Below are 14,489 nucleotides of genomic sequence, written 5' to 3' on the forward strand. Positions count from 1 at the left end.
ATGGTGCAGCACACACTTTTAATCTGCCACTAAGTTTCAATACAAATTTTTCTGCAGAGGATGCAATTCATCATCATGTTTATGATTATTACAGCAGAAAAGAACATCTGATACCACCAATTATTGGTCTCAGTTAAGGAACAACAACTTTTTCAACTGCTAACACGTCATTATTTACAGTTAAACACAACCAAGGCTTTCACTATGCACATCCCTGTGGCTGTAAGCTGTTGATGGAGAGGGAGGACATAACTGCATGGCAATTCCGATTTTTAAGGCAGATCCATAGTACGAGTATGAATGAAGTTGTGAGGCCCGATGAAACATGGGTCAGCTCTTGCGGTAGTGGTATGTATAGAGCACTCAACACTGGTGATTAGTGCTCAGTTCTGGTCATGTTGTCAAGGAGGCCTAGACAGACAACAACGAAAAGGCTCTCTGCAGCTGAAGCACTCACAAAAAAGCTGTCAGAATGTTACCCCTGAAGACTAAGTAAGCAATCAAAAACACGGACAAAGTATCATGGAAAGAGCATAGCAGACTGAAGCTGTTTTGGAAAATTCAGTAAAGGAGAAGATTATTCCAGTAAATAGCAACAGTGACAGTGACACTTAAAGCATCAGTCACAGCGACTAGGTTGATGTCAACAAGCCATCACCACCAGAGAAACAAGAGCTCAGGCAGATTTGCTGCATGTTTGGAGTGCACATTTTACAACCTTGTAGCGACATATTAAAAGCTTATCAGCATCTAATTCCAAATGAAGTTTCCCTCAGAAATTCAATCTGTATCAAACAAAATAAATGATACTGTTTAAGTATTATAGCTGTAATACTGAGGCTCTTTTTTTTATACTGCTTTTGTTCTTTCTGCCAATAACAGTTGGTCTGTTTAAGACAGTTTTCCAAAGTGGTAAATATGCATTTTTAAAATTTTTTTTTCTGTCTCAGAAATAAGTAGACCAACCAGAAATATCAGTAATAATGGGTGAATTACAAATCTAGCTATGTGTTTCTGGTAATGAAACCATATGAACAGTTGATTAGTATTTCACGCACGAGCAGAACACTGTGCTTCGAAACTATCTCGTGTTACAAAATGTTGATCAAGTTATAGTTTGGATTATGAAAATGTGATGTATTCTTAAGTATTCCCACAGTGATGTCTCTTTCCTCCTGTACAATCACACACACATGGGAATACAACAGTGTGCACAAAGCTCTGCAGAGAAAATGCATGTACCTGTGGGCACACACGTATCCACACTCTGTGTCACTGAGGAAGCAGTCTGCTATGGATGTACCCCTTCTTTGCTTGTGAGCTCGTGCTGCATTTACTCTTGTGAAATGGCAACAGAAAAAGAAAATGCAGATGTGAGTGTTTGTATGGAAGTATTAAAATAATAGTGGTATGAGAAGTACAAAGTGACGACAACATTTAGTTTGCAAATTTTAGGAGGAGGTCACACTCAGATTTTAGATTTATGTATGCAGCAATACGGCTGCCAATAGGATTTCATTATCTAATAACCGGCGACTTATGCTGCAGTTTGAACAACTTTTTTGTATTTCAAAACAAAGTGTTTCCGTGATACTTCCTGAAACTTAGAATACTTTCAACGTGTCATTTCTGTTTTATTTTATAAGAAAGGTGTTCACACAACTTTAATCACGACAGATTGTATGGTCAAACTCAACAAATTTTTGGAATTTCATAGATGCCAGAATCCACTGGAAAGGAGGTCGTGTTTTCCATTTTTATATTTTTTGCCGTCATCAATATCCTTCATTCTCATTTCTACTACGCTGTTGAGGAGCTACACACACTCCATCACTTCTTTCAGATTAAGGCTCTGGAATTATTGTACTATTAAGTTACCACAGCATGAATATAAATCCACTGCTTTCATATAATATACATTTTTCATAAATTTCTGGCTTATTCTGCTGTACTTTCTTACTTCAAAACTTGAAGTATCTTATTCTTTACAGCAATAACATTTGAGACTTTTTACGTAATAACTCATAAGGGCATCCATTGCAAATTTTCATTCAAGCAGTCTACAGAAGTGGTATTACATACAATTTTTTTTGTCTGTAATCATCTATAAATCTCAGCATTCTGACTTTTGAGTCAACAGAGATTATAGTTAGGGACAGGAAAAAAATTGTTTTACTTTATTGTCAAATTTGAATTTCTTTGCATCAAATTTGGTGCTTTTTTTTTACACCAAATTCAGTGCTATTTTTTGTGCTAAATTTAGTGATATTTTTTTGCAGCAAATTCACTGTTTTTTTTTTTTTGCCAATTTCAATGTTATTTATTTTGGTGCAACTTTTTTACGCCAATTTTGACATCATTTTCTGCCAAATTCAATGGCTTTTTTGCCAAATTAGATGATATTTTCTTGGATCAGGCTTTAAGACACACCATAGTGGAATCTGTGATGATACACCTGCTTGAAACAAGCGACAGTGAATCTGAAGACACGGAACCATAAGGTCATTTTGTTTAGGTTGGTGCCATCTATGTAAAAAGCTGACTTGATTTAAATGTCTGTCTATTCATTTCAGTTATAGAGGATATACTGTGAATGTTTTTCCCTTATTGTAGATGTCTGATAAATTTATCAGAAGTGGTGGCGATTAGTCTACTTGACAGTAACTGTCAATTAAAATAAGATTGTCAATTCTGCATTAATTAACAACAGTTTTTCCTAAAAACCTGTATTGAATGTCTTTACATTCGCATATAATCTTACTGCATTCAGTTTACTTGTACATTCGAAATTTAACTCTTTTTTTTTTTTTTTAAAGAAGGATTTACTGGCTGTTTTGTGGTAAGGGTAATGCAGTTCATAAAATGACAAAATGTTGTGGTGCTTCTGCATCGACTGTCTATATAAACAGTGCAGTAACATCAGAACAGTTCCATCACCTATTCTGATTCTCCGAGAAGAGCACAGAAATCTATGATATTTGACAACTTTTACAAAAAGCTAGAAAGTAGAATTGTATTTCCTTAGTATGACAGAGGATAGTATCCGAAGGTAGAGAAATACAAGGTAATGTCCATAGTAAAATTGATTATTCTGGCCAGTTACTTCAATGCACTGCCTTCTCTGCCAACTTGGTTTTTAATTCAGAAACTGCAATGATGGGCGAAATTTGTAACACAAGACAGGGACATTGCAGCAGTAAGAACGAGGTTTTTGTGTACCAAGCACATATTGTGTGCTGAGAATAATAGGATTACAACAAATTTAGATAAAACTTGGGTTTCACAAAACCTTTTGAACAAGTATTTTGCTTGACTTCAGTGAAAATATTGGCTTCAAAATAACTATAATTACTTTTGCATAGCGTATATTGGCGTTTTGAGTGATGGATGCAATGACAAAGGATGTGTATTAGCAGCCAGTAAAATATTTTCGGGAAATAGGGAATATTCTCGGTCCTATTAAAGCGAGCCGTCCGAACGAAACTCTTGGCGATGGCCTACAGCGACTCACGCGCTGCTGCGCACAGAATGTCGTGGAAGTAATTTGCCTCTCTACGTGATATGATACAATAATTATGTCTAATGTTACCAAAAATATTTTGTAGTTTTCTTAATGATTTTCTCATGGGAAGTTTCTTCGCAGTCCTACAGAACGAAAAGTCATCAGCACTACATTTTTCACTACGTCCTTGGCACAGTTTCACACCTCTTAAATTATTTTATTTTTTATCTCTGAATACTTTTATGTTTCCGAAATAAAAGAAACAGCATATGTATCTGTAAACTTTGAGGATGTTCATTTTATTTTATTTTATTTTATTTTTTTCAGTCCAATTACATTAGCAATTCTGTTACTACCATAGGTTGAAGTAAAAAATTATTTTCCTCCAAAATTTCTTGTAATGTTAGTTTAAATTTTTTTCCTAGCAGCTAGTGGGATTTTTCTTTTGGAATGTACTTCATCACATTCTGAACTAAAAGTAGAGTTTTGTTTAAAATTATCACTATAAAAAAACTGGCAAAGGCTGTAAGATGGCGGATGACTTTGAAGCCCTATTTTCATGCCGGCCACTACACCAACTGTTTGAATTCACGTCTCTGTACCAACGGAGTGGGCATACAGTGCTAGAAGTCACAGGTAGTGGTCTAACAATGGTGTAGAATGGGTGCTGAAGCAAGCAGCTACGAAATTATCTTTCCAATCCATGTACAGCTTCTAAGATCTTACAGTATTTATGAAGTTGTAAAGGGAAGTTGAATTTTGGCAGTAGGAAAGGAAATCAGAAGATGAATGGTTGGACTCCAAGTTGTGGCAAACCTACACTGCACGAACTTTAAGAAGCAAGGAAGGATAAATTTTATTTGTCCAAGCTAGACCTCAGAAACAGTAGGAATATATTGTATGTATGACCGCTCTACTGACGGCTGAGGTTAAACGAAACAATTGCAAACTTTATACTTTGGATCAGATACCATATATAGGCTTACAACTGCAAAGCAGTAATACTACCAAGAGTGCTCACTTCCAATTCATGTTGTTTTGAATACTGTGGATACCGCAGTTTCCATTGGTTCAACAAAGGAAGATACTGACTAAGTCTGTACACAGATTTAGTTCACTGAATAGCTAATTTCAGTTTTAAGTAGTTCACAAATTTGGTATCTGACTGAAGCCTGTATGTGTATATGAGAATTAAAATGATATATCAAGCAAGACTAGATTTTGATTTCACGATACCAATATGCACAAATATGGTAAAAGAAAATAATGGAAACTGCCAATTTTCAGTTGTCTATGAAACAAGTTAAACTGAAGAGTGTAAGTTCTCCTTTTCAGAGAATGTAGTACTATGTAATATTGATCAAAAGTAAAAATAATAAAATAAAAACTGAAAATAGCATTACTGGAAAAACATTGCCTGTTAAGGGGAGGTTTACTATCTTTTGGTTCAAAAAATCAATTTTTGTTTAATTGCATTTTTGGATGCATAAAAGTGTTCAAAATCCACCTGTGAAATGGTTTTTCTGAATACAGAACGGAATTTTTTTTTATACACGGTTGAACAAAAAATATCCACCTGCCTGAAATCGTCTTTTTTCACGCACCAGTCTTTTTTCTTTTCTTCCCCCCCCCCCCCCCCCCCCCCGGAGGACAAGTTATTGTACTGGTGCTTGGGAGGAACCATACAAAATTAAAATGAAAGTTTGAATGTGTGTGTTTGTAAGTTAGCCCCCAAGCATTTGCATTCCGGTGGGAAGACTGTGGAGATCGCGACTTTCCTGGCAGTGAGCAGCAATTCTGAAGACCATGACAATGAAGGACGTCACCCTGGGACTCTATTCGATGCACTTCGCCAAGCATTCGGACAACCACCGGATTCAAGTGGCCGAAAACTACTTGTCACCGGCCGTATGAGCGGCTCTGGAGATGCGCAGGATGGCCCAGATCGAGCAGAATGCACTCTATGAGGAAGAGGAAGGACTAGTTTATGGACCCGGAATAACAGATTGAACGTAAGTTGCATAATGTTGCATTTATTTGTAGTCAAAACTTCAAACGCGTTTTTCTCGAAATGACTTTTTTTTTTATCGCGTGGTATGGTGACTTCAAATCTACTTAACCGATTTGCACAATTCTTTGTTTCCGACGAAGCTACCTAAATTGTCTAGGAGTTGTACCACTTTTATTCCAATCCATCAACTATAAATATTTTTACTTGGGCGACGAAGTCGAAAAATCGATGAAAAAAACCCTATTTTCTTTCAAACGACCTCCATTTTGTTTCCTATGGTCCAAATAACTTAAGCGAGGTACAACTCCTAAAGGATCTTACGTACTTCACTAACGTCAACTCAATTTTGATTTCAGATGAGCCGGCTGACCTGTGACATGCCGCGCGTGGAGGTCTACATTGAAATTTTGTTTCATTCCGACGGCACTTCCGCCTTTGCTCTTCGACATTTCCAGTTGAAAAAATTCCAGTTTGTAGAAGAAAAATCAATAACCATTGTGACCAAATTTGACATTGATATCTATAACACATCCCGAGAAAAAAATTCTCAAAGAACACCCTTTTTTCGGGACAAAGATATTGAACCTCCCCTTAATTAAAAAAAAAAACAAAAAAAACTGGCCAGCTACAGCAAAAGAATTTTGACACCTATTTCCAAACTGAGGATAACATTTTAATCAAAAGATTATTAATTTTGAAATTTAAAAAAAATCAACACAGTATCTTGAATTGTTCCAGAGAGAGAGCATTTCAATGCATCATGCAATTATGCACATCACAAATTTCAAATGACACACCAACTTTAGTGGCCTGTGTCTCAATCCAGGAATTTTTTAATCAAAGTAAAGAAAGTATGTGTTTATTATGTTGTCCTGAATTTTAAGAGCTGAGAGTACAAAGGTAAGATTAATTTTTTTCTTTGCCTGCCTGAATTATCATCGTCTACACCAAGTGTGTAAATCCATGGACAAGGATTTTTTTGCATATAATTTGACAAATTCATCACCATGGAGTACCCAGCCTATATCTGAGCTGACCCACCAGTTAAAGTACAAGCATCTGAAAAAAATCTAAATATTTTAAATCTTTTTTAATTGCAAATTACTGTGAAAGCTGAACAATGTAATGAAGAACGAAGCTGAAGTTGGGGGAAGCGTCACAGATATTCCATACTTAAAATTTAATTGCGCAGAGGAAAATAGAACCAAAAACACTGAAATGAATTTAATTGGATAGATTAAAAATCTACTCACCAAGTGATGGAATGAGAGTACACACAACTTAGCAAGCTTTCGGAGCCAGTGGCTCATGAATGACGTCCATTCTGTCAGACATTTTGCCCACGGCACTTAGAATAGCTTTTTGTCACCCTCCCAATCTCCATAATATCATTGTCAGACCCTAAGCTCCTCCTTCACCCACCTCCATACCCTACGGCTCCTACTACTGTGAACGTCCCCATTGCTAAGACTTGCCCAATGCACCCTCCTACTGCCAGCTATACCAGCCCTGTAACTAGCAAAATATATATTATCAAAGGGAGATCCACCTGTGAAATGATATTTTGTATACCAGATGTTATGTAAACACCATTCAGCCTTTTACATCAGCATGACTACCACCAAATTATCAGTTAGGATGAACGGGCATGGGCACGGGCATGGGGTTGTAATGGTTCTTTATTTACATGACCATTATGGTACTCCAACCCCAGTTCTCGATACCAGTAATATCGTACTACTTTTCTGCGAAGTAACAGACATATTTTTGTGACAATATTCACATTTGGTTTTATTAATGTATAGGTACTCCGATGTATCGATATATTACAGTGATATGGTTCTTGTGTGTATTCATTTCTGTGACTTACTTGTAAACGCTTTGGCGCGAATGCGCACAGAGTAGTCTTTGTTTCACTTTCCAGAAGTTAAGTTGTTATTTCGCTTTGTAAAAGAACAGTTAAGTCTTGTGTTTGGTTAAAGTGGAAATTATATATAGGAAGATTGATACAAAACTGTTTTCTTGATGATGTGACAATTAAGAAGAAGTATATGCGAATATACAAGAAGTTTAATAAAAATTTGGATCGTGAACACCAAGTCAAAAATTATTTCTACCATACCATTGTTCTGATCTGGGATTGTTTGATCATTAAGAATTTCCTGAAAAAACGCATTTGTTAGGTCTTCAAATATTGTTAGGTCTTCAATAGTCAAAGGGCAATCACCCTAGAATAAAAAAGATGAGCCATAACGAGTTCGATGAAATCTACGTGGGAATCCATTCTAGGTAAGTGCCAAAATTAATGACCTTTTTACAGCGACTTCATTATTTCAATTCTGACGATACCATCCACAGTCAATAACTTTGTTGTTGCCCGATAAAGCGAACATATGCTGCGTGAGCAACATCATTAATCTGATTTACCTACTTTGCAAGTGTGGTATTGTTAGAGAGTGTATAATGGCAAGACACAATATCCTGTTGCAGAGCACGCTCTACAACATGGCAGTTGTGCCTGTTGTACCACCCATGCCATCTGGATTCTTCCCTCAGTCCCAGGTTTCTCAGAACTCTGCAGGTGAGAACTAACATTACAACATATCATCAGTTCTCGCCACCCATCTAGCCTCAAATTATGTTCATTTCTTCACAGTAGCTATTCATTTCTTCGCTCTCTCTTAGTTTCATTTTATGACTTGTCTACCCCCCGGGGGGTACGTACATACATTTTGGACAAACTGTGGCACGGCATCAGCAGTTGGTTACACATTCCAGAGTAGTTGCTACACCACCATTACACCGCTCTGTCTTTAGAAAAAAAAAACACTCACGAAACACAATGCTTTGAAGCAGACTCTTCTTGTTCACCTAGCCAGGCTTCATTCTTAATATCAACTACATGTTTCCTACCTTGGACTACTGATATACTCTTAAAATAAGATATTTAATCTTACCTCTCATCACCTTTCAATGCTTTTTCAATAGCGTCTGGTAGTTCTGACCTCAGAAGATCCTGAAACAGAGGCAAATACATTATGTGTGAATGCTGTCAACAATCTTCCTTTTATTAACTACCAACAACTTCCTTAAAGCAAACACTTCGTTTTTCAGTATTCTACCCATTGAAAATGCTCTACGAAAAACACTCATGTGAGTACAATTTGATAACATATTGATACGGAAGACTTACATGTGTAATGGTTGGAGATCCCCTACAGAGTGTAGAAAGAAGGCTTATAATAGTTGATACAGAGGCTGACGATTTGGTCTCGGGGGCAACAGTTGTAGCTGTTGTGCCAGATGTACCTAAACAAAAGCACAATGTTCAAATGTTATGAATCTGGTCTTAATGACAAAATTGCAGAAATATGACCTGGATCCCTATAACTCTCAGATTCAGATATACTGTCAGCAAAATTTTTGTAGAGTGAAGTCCACCTATTCTGAATAATTTCTCTTCTTGGAGGAGGGAATAATGAGAACATAAAATTTTCTCCACAATTAAAATTAATCTACTCCACTGCACTTATAGTGACAATTGCATGCAGTCTTGTAATGAAATTGTCAAAGTATAAATAATGTGAATCCCAAGAATACAACCAAGGAAAGCAATGAACCAAACATGGCCCACCCACCTACACCCTCCTCCCAGGGCACACAAATTGAAACTTACCTAGAATATTGTACAATGAAAATTTAGAAGCTACAAAATGAGTAATTTTTATTTAATACATAGTTAAGATTTACAATAATTATGAACATCTAAAGAACCTACGAGGCGTTGTACTAAAATCTTAGTACAATAGGTCAACATTTATTGTAATCATTTAAAAAAAAAAAAGGCCCTGTCCGTGAATAACAATGTGCCTCATTGCTCGCAAGTGTTTAAGTGTCACTGCATAGGGGGTTGAATAGTAGTAAGGAGCGCACGTGACTTGCACACTGTACACTTGATTTAGGTCTGTCATGCCAAGACCCGTTGCCGCCTGATGTAAAGACGTGGATATGGGCCTCAGTACAGTCTGACTACGAGCTCACATTCATGTAAAGGTTCCATGATAAGGAACAGATGTACTGTTCTGCTCTCCATGCCTTTAAAATGTTTGGTGCTTTATGATAATTGATTTTTAATCCTTCGGGTGTGCCACACAGTTAAAGTCTAACAACGGAAAGCCCACAAAAAGTTTTAGTAAAAAATGAAGCCAGCAAGTCACAACAAATCTCAAAGTTTAAAATGGGGTACCTAACTGTTAGCTCTGAAAAATAAGCACCAAAATATTAATGGTTAAAAAGAACACACACTTATAACAAAACTGAAATACCTAGACTGAAAAATATGTAAAACAAGGGAAAGGCAACAACTTACCTATTGAAGATTGATGCATGGCGCACACAAACACATAATCGAAAACAGTTAATACTAGCTTTCATGCTCTTGCTCTTTCCTAGTAAGAACCACATATTTAAACATGTAACCATACAGACACCCAAACATATATGCTTGCTGCTACCACAAGCATGTACATTTAGGTATATGTATGGTTTTTCTCGTGTGTGGGGGGGTGGGAGGGTGGGAGAGGGTGGAGTGGGGGGAGAGAGAGGGGGGAGAGAGAGGGGGGAGAGAGAGGGGGGAGAGAGAGGGGGGAGAGAGGGGGGAGAGAGGGGGAGAGAGGGAGAGGAGAGGGGGGAGAGAGGGGGGGAGAGAAGGGGGGAGAGAAGGGGGAGAGGGGGGAGAGAGGGGGGGAGGGGGGAGAGAGGGAGAGGGGGGGAGGGGGGAGAGGGGGGAGAGAGGGGGAGAGAGGGGGGAGAGAGGGGGGGAGAGGGGGGAGAGAGGGGGGGGGAGAGGGGGGAGAGAGGGGGAGAGGGGGGAGAGAGGGGGGAGAGGGGGGAGAGGGGGGAGAGAGGGGGGAAAGAGGGGGGAGAATGTGTGTACTCTTACCAGAAAGAGAGAACAAGCTCGAAAGCTAGTAGTAATTGTTGTCTATTATACGTTTCAGTGTGCCACGCACTAAATCTCTATAGGTAAGTGCTTGTCTTTGCCTTATTTTACATAAGAACAAACGTTTTTCACCCACTTCTGATTCTTACTGGCTAGTTGCAACTAAGTAGTCATTATGACTCTAGAATAAGAGCAGAAACGTTACAGGTGTCCACGAATAAGGAGACCTGAATGGGGCTTCTTACCACAGGCATTATGCAATTAAAATTACTGAAAAAGGGGCCACAATTGAAATATTACTCTTTGGGCTGTCTTAAGCTTACTATGCATAGAAGTACGAAATACTTTCCACTGGAATTTAAAACGTACAGTAAAATGAGACTTTAATTATACCGCTTATTACTTTATCAGATGGCTATAACGTAAGGCAGTTACTAAATTTAGCCAATATTTTACTGGAAATAATGAAATGAAATATTTGCAAAATAATTAAATTTATGAGGTTTTATCTTTCTTTAGTACTACAAAGCTCTTTAAATTCTGATCAATTGAATGTGTGAAAACTAAATTATATACACTTCAAAAAATCTGATCCCTGTTAATAAATAGCTCAATAACTAAATCCAGTGAATTTCTTCTACACTACAACAAGGTACTCTTCCCCTTTCATGAATAATAAATCCACATTCGAGTAATTTCTTTACCCATAGAAACTTCAAACAAGACTTACCACTAGCAGCACTAGGAGCAACAACAGGACCAACAGCATTCGACAGTCTTGTAAGCAGCTCATTACACAGTCCATGCTCTGCAAGAGGAGCTGGATCGACACCACGGCGTGTGAATCTATCAGCTAGTGATGCAAAACAGCGTAAGGCACCATCAGCAACCTGTAAGGAATACAACCCAATAAATATAAGTAAAGCAAACAGTGAAATGAATTATAATTATTAAGCTGTACATTTTTAAACTAACTGCCTATAATGCATGAGAAAGAGTTATTAAAGAGCCTACAAATTTCTGGGTAAACCACAAAAATTTAAAAATGTGACGAGTAACAGTACCAACATTTATTATGTTCTACCATTTAAGTTCCACACAGAGTAGTTTAAAAATGATTTCTACACCGTACAAATTTACATCGCAGCAGCTGTGGACTGAGATGCCAATGTTAAAGATAAAATATTGAAGAAGGCTGCACACAAAAAAGCTTAGAAACCTACCTCACAAAACTTAAAAACCTCAAGAAATACACGGGTGCAGAACATGGTCTGATGAAATAGCACATGATAAAATCCCGGATCCTGGCTGGCATTGGCTGTAGTTGCTGCAAAATGCTCAGCCATTGTCTGAGCGATGTCTCTGGGTGTGGTTTGGAGATACCCCTGTTTCAGCACTGCTGCTATTGGTAAATGAGTGTTTACGGGAAATTCTCCTGACGGCTTCCCATTCTTTTGGAGAGAAGTGGAACAGTTGATAGAATCCAGGAACACCTGGCATGACCTTTTCTTACTCTCCTCAATTAAGCATTGAGCCTTGGCTCTTGTGACTTGGAAAGCTGTGAGGTTGTCTGCTGTTGGACAGCATTTAAACCACTGAAGAGCAGCACACCTATCCCAGATTGCTGAATGGCACTCATCAGTCACCAAGGTACAGGCTGCCTCCTAATATAACCCAATTATTTTTGGAAGGGTGTCAGAGGCATGATGGATCACTCGCTTAATGGGGTCCACCCATTCCTGAATGTTGTTGCAGTGGCCAAACACAACCAGCTGGCTAAACAGCATCCACTTAGCCCTGGTGACCATCCATTTCGCTATCTCCTGTTCAAATAATCTTCCTTCCAGTAGGTGGATCCACAGTGGGAACTGTTCATTGGAATGCTTCCCACTGTGCTCAGTCTGCAAAGACTGGAGAGCAGAAAGAGAGGTTGATTTGAGGATGAACCAGCAGCAGTAGAGAAATAAGTGGAACTGCCTATGTCGAGGATGTACAGCTCCGGAAACATTGTGAGGTTCTCCAAGACTTGACCTCTGGGCAAGTATAGTTCTAGCCACATACTGCATTATGGGCACTGAAATCATCCAGTAGGAGAAAAGGATGGGGGAGTTGTACAACCAGGCCTTGAGAGAACCTCAAGAGTCTATGGCATCCTGCTGAGGTAAGTATAGGGAGCAGGTAATGATATGACTCATATGAACAGCAAGTGCTACTGCTTGTAGGTCAATAACCAAGGACGAGTGGGGTTTGTTATTGGCAAACACAGCAACCCCTCCCTTGGCTACTCCTTCAGTCAGGTCATCTTCCCAGAGGAGGGTATAGCCCTGCATCACAGGGACGTCAGATGCTTTGAAACATCTTTCCTGTAAACACAAGCACATGAGGTGTGCCTGTGCCAGGAGTTTCAGTTCCTCCAAATGAGTCCTGAACCCATTCATGTTCCACCATAGTAAGGGAGCCATTTATCATGAGGATTGCACTTTCATCCTGTTTTCTGCTGGGGTGGGGAGACAGCAAAGGGGGAAGGGTCACCAATGAGGCAAGGTGGTTGCCCTGGGCTGACTTTAAATCCCGTTCGCGCTGACACAGATGCAGAACTGTCATGTCGAACACTAAAATTGTATGACAGTCTACCAGCTGTTTTCACCCTTGCTGGAAGGCTCCCATTGGCTTTCTTGGCCTCGGAGGGCTTTGTGGGAACCACTGCAGCAGCAGTAGAGAGAGAGTGCTGGATTTATTTATTTTTTTAATTTTTTTTAACCAGACTCTGCCTTTGGAGATACCAGGAGCTCTGCAATTGTGGCTTTCTCTGATGTTCTTGGGAGAGCTATGGGCTCTGAAACAATTGCCACTTGACAAGAGCACTGACAAATGCAGGTACCAGTGCTGACTTCAGTAACCTCCTTTTGTGTAGAAGCACTGGCTGTCAGAATAGGCTTTTTAAGGGCCAAAGCAAAAGACGTAGTGAATGTGGGAGGGCTGCATGGCCTTATACATCTTATTGGCCTCATCATATAGAATGCATTTCAATGTTTTAATCTCTGGGTCTTCCTTTCTTCAAGAAAAAACTGCAGTCACGGAGAGGAGCAACCAACTCCATCATGGGCAGCCTTGCCATATTTACCAAAAGTAGTTTCTCCCTTAGATCCTGAGATGGTGTGTCCAATGTGCTGGCATTTAAAACAACACACTTGGTTGAGGAAATAGGCCCATACACTTCGGCGAAGGAAACTTACCTCGATATGTTATGGTAGTTTCGTGCTATTCAAGGTAAGAATGAAGGAGTCAGAGTTTACTAGATCTCCATCTATCCTTTTCAATGTATTTTGCACATCCACGATTCCGTCTTGAGACCAATCACCTTTCAATTCCACCTTGGGAATGCCTACCAGATCTCTACATGACACAACATCTTTGCCGTAGTTCAAGGTGCTGTGGAGCTTCGTTTCTATGGCATATTCCTAGGGCTTTATGCTTTCCAGAAGCATGTCATTTGTTGGGAATTACAGGGTGTATAAGCGGACAAGGAGAAAAAATTCCTGGATCTCCCAGTTAAAAATACATTTTCTCCCGGGTGAAAATATACTTTTGCCATGTTAAGTGACAGTATACTTTCCATCGAAACTGTAAAACTTATCCTTTGATAGGATATGGTTTTATACAGCGGCTAGAATTTCCCAGCACTTTAGAAAACGATACTCGGGGGGAATAAACACGTTTTGGAAAGATCTTCGATGTGCAGCAACATGTATGCTGCATATTTTCGTATTACGAAAGTAAAAATTCGAATTCCACCAACAGGAAAAGTTAATGGTTTAAATTAATATACATAGTGTTGCTACAAGAAAAGCAAAGCTTTTGCACATAATATTTGTCTCTAAGATTAATAAGCTACGAGAGAAGCTAAGCTTTCACTTATAATGTTGATCTGTTTAGCGCATGTTACACTTTCAGATACATCACACAAATACGCCAGCAAAATTTTTAATATCGACATAAATCTCTGATCTTCTGGGCTCGAAATTCTTCTAAAT

At 38.8% G+C, this 14,489-nt stretch overlaps 1 protein-coding gene across 6 annotated transcripts in view; it reads right to left on the minus strand.

Moving 5' to 3' along the window:
• The window catches only part of LOC126195416 (E3 ubiquitin-protein ligase HECTD1), a 314,241-nt gene that overhangs the window by 272,093 nt on the left and 27,659 nt on the right, over positions 1-14,489 (minus strand). For all 6 annotated transcript variants that reach the window (XM_049934021.1, XM_049934022.1, XM_049934020.1 and 3 more), the window contains exons 6-8: positions 11,186-11,345; positions 8,707-8,822; positions 8,471-8,529 (exon numbers count right to left, since the gene is read on the minus strand). In XM_049934021.1, the coding sequence (XP_049789978.1) occupies positions 8,471-8,529; positions 8,707-8,822; positions 11,186-11,345 (335 nt within the window). The remainder of the gene's footprint in view (positions 1-8,470; positions 8,530-8,706; positions 8,823-11,185; positions 11,346-14,489) is intronic.

Source organism: Schistocerca nitens, chromosome 7 (genome assembly GCF_023898315.1).
Source record: "Schistocerca nitens isolate TAMUIC-IGC-003100 chromosome 7, iqSchNite1.1, whole genome shotgun sequence".
Classification (NCBI taxonomy): Eukaryota; Metazoa; Arthropoda; class Insecta; order Orthoptera; family Acrididae; genus Schistocerca; species Schistocerca nitens.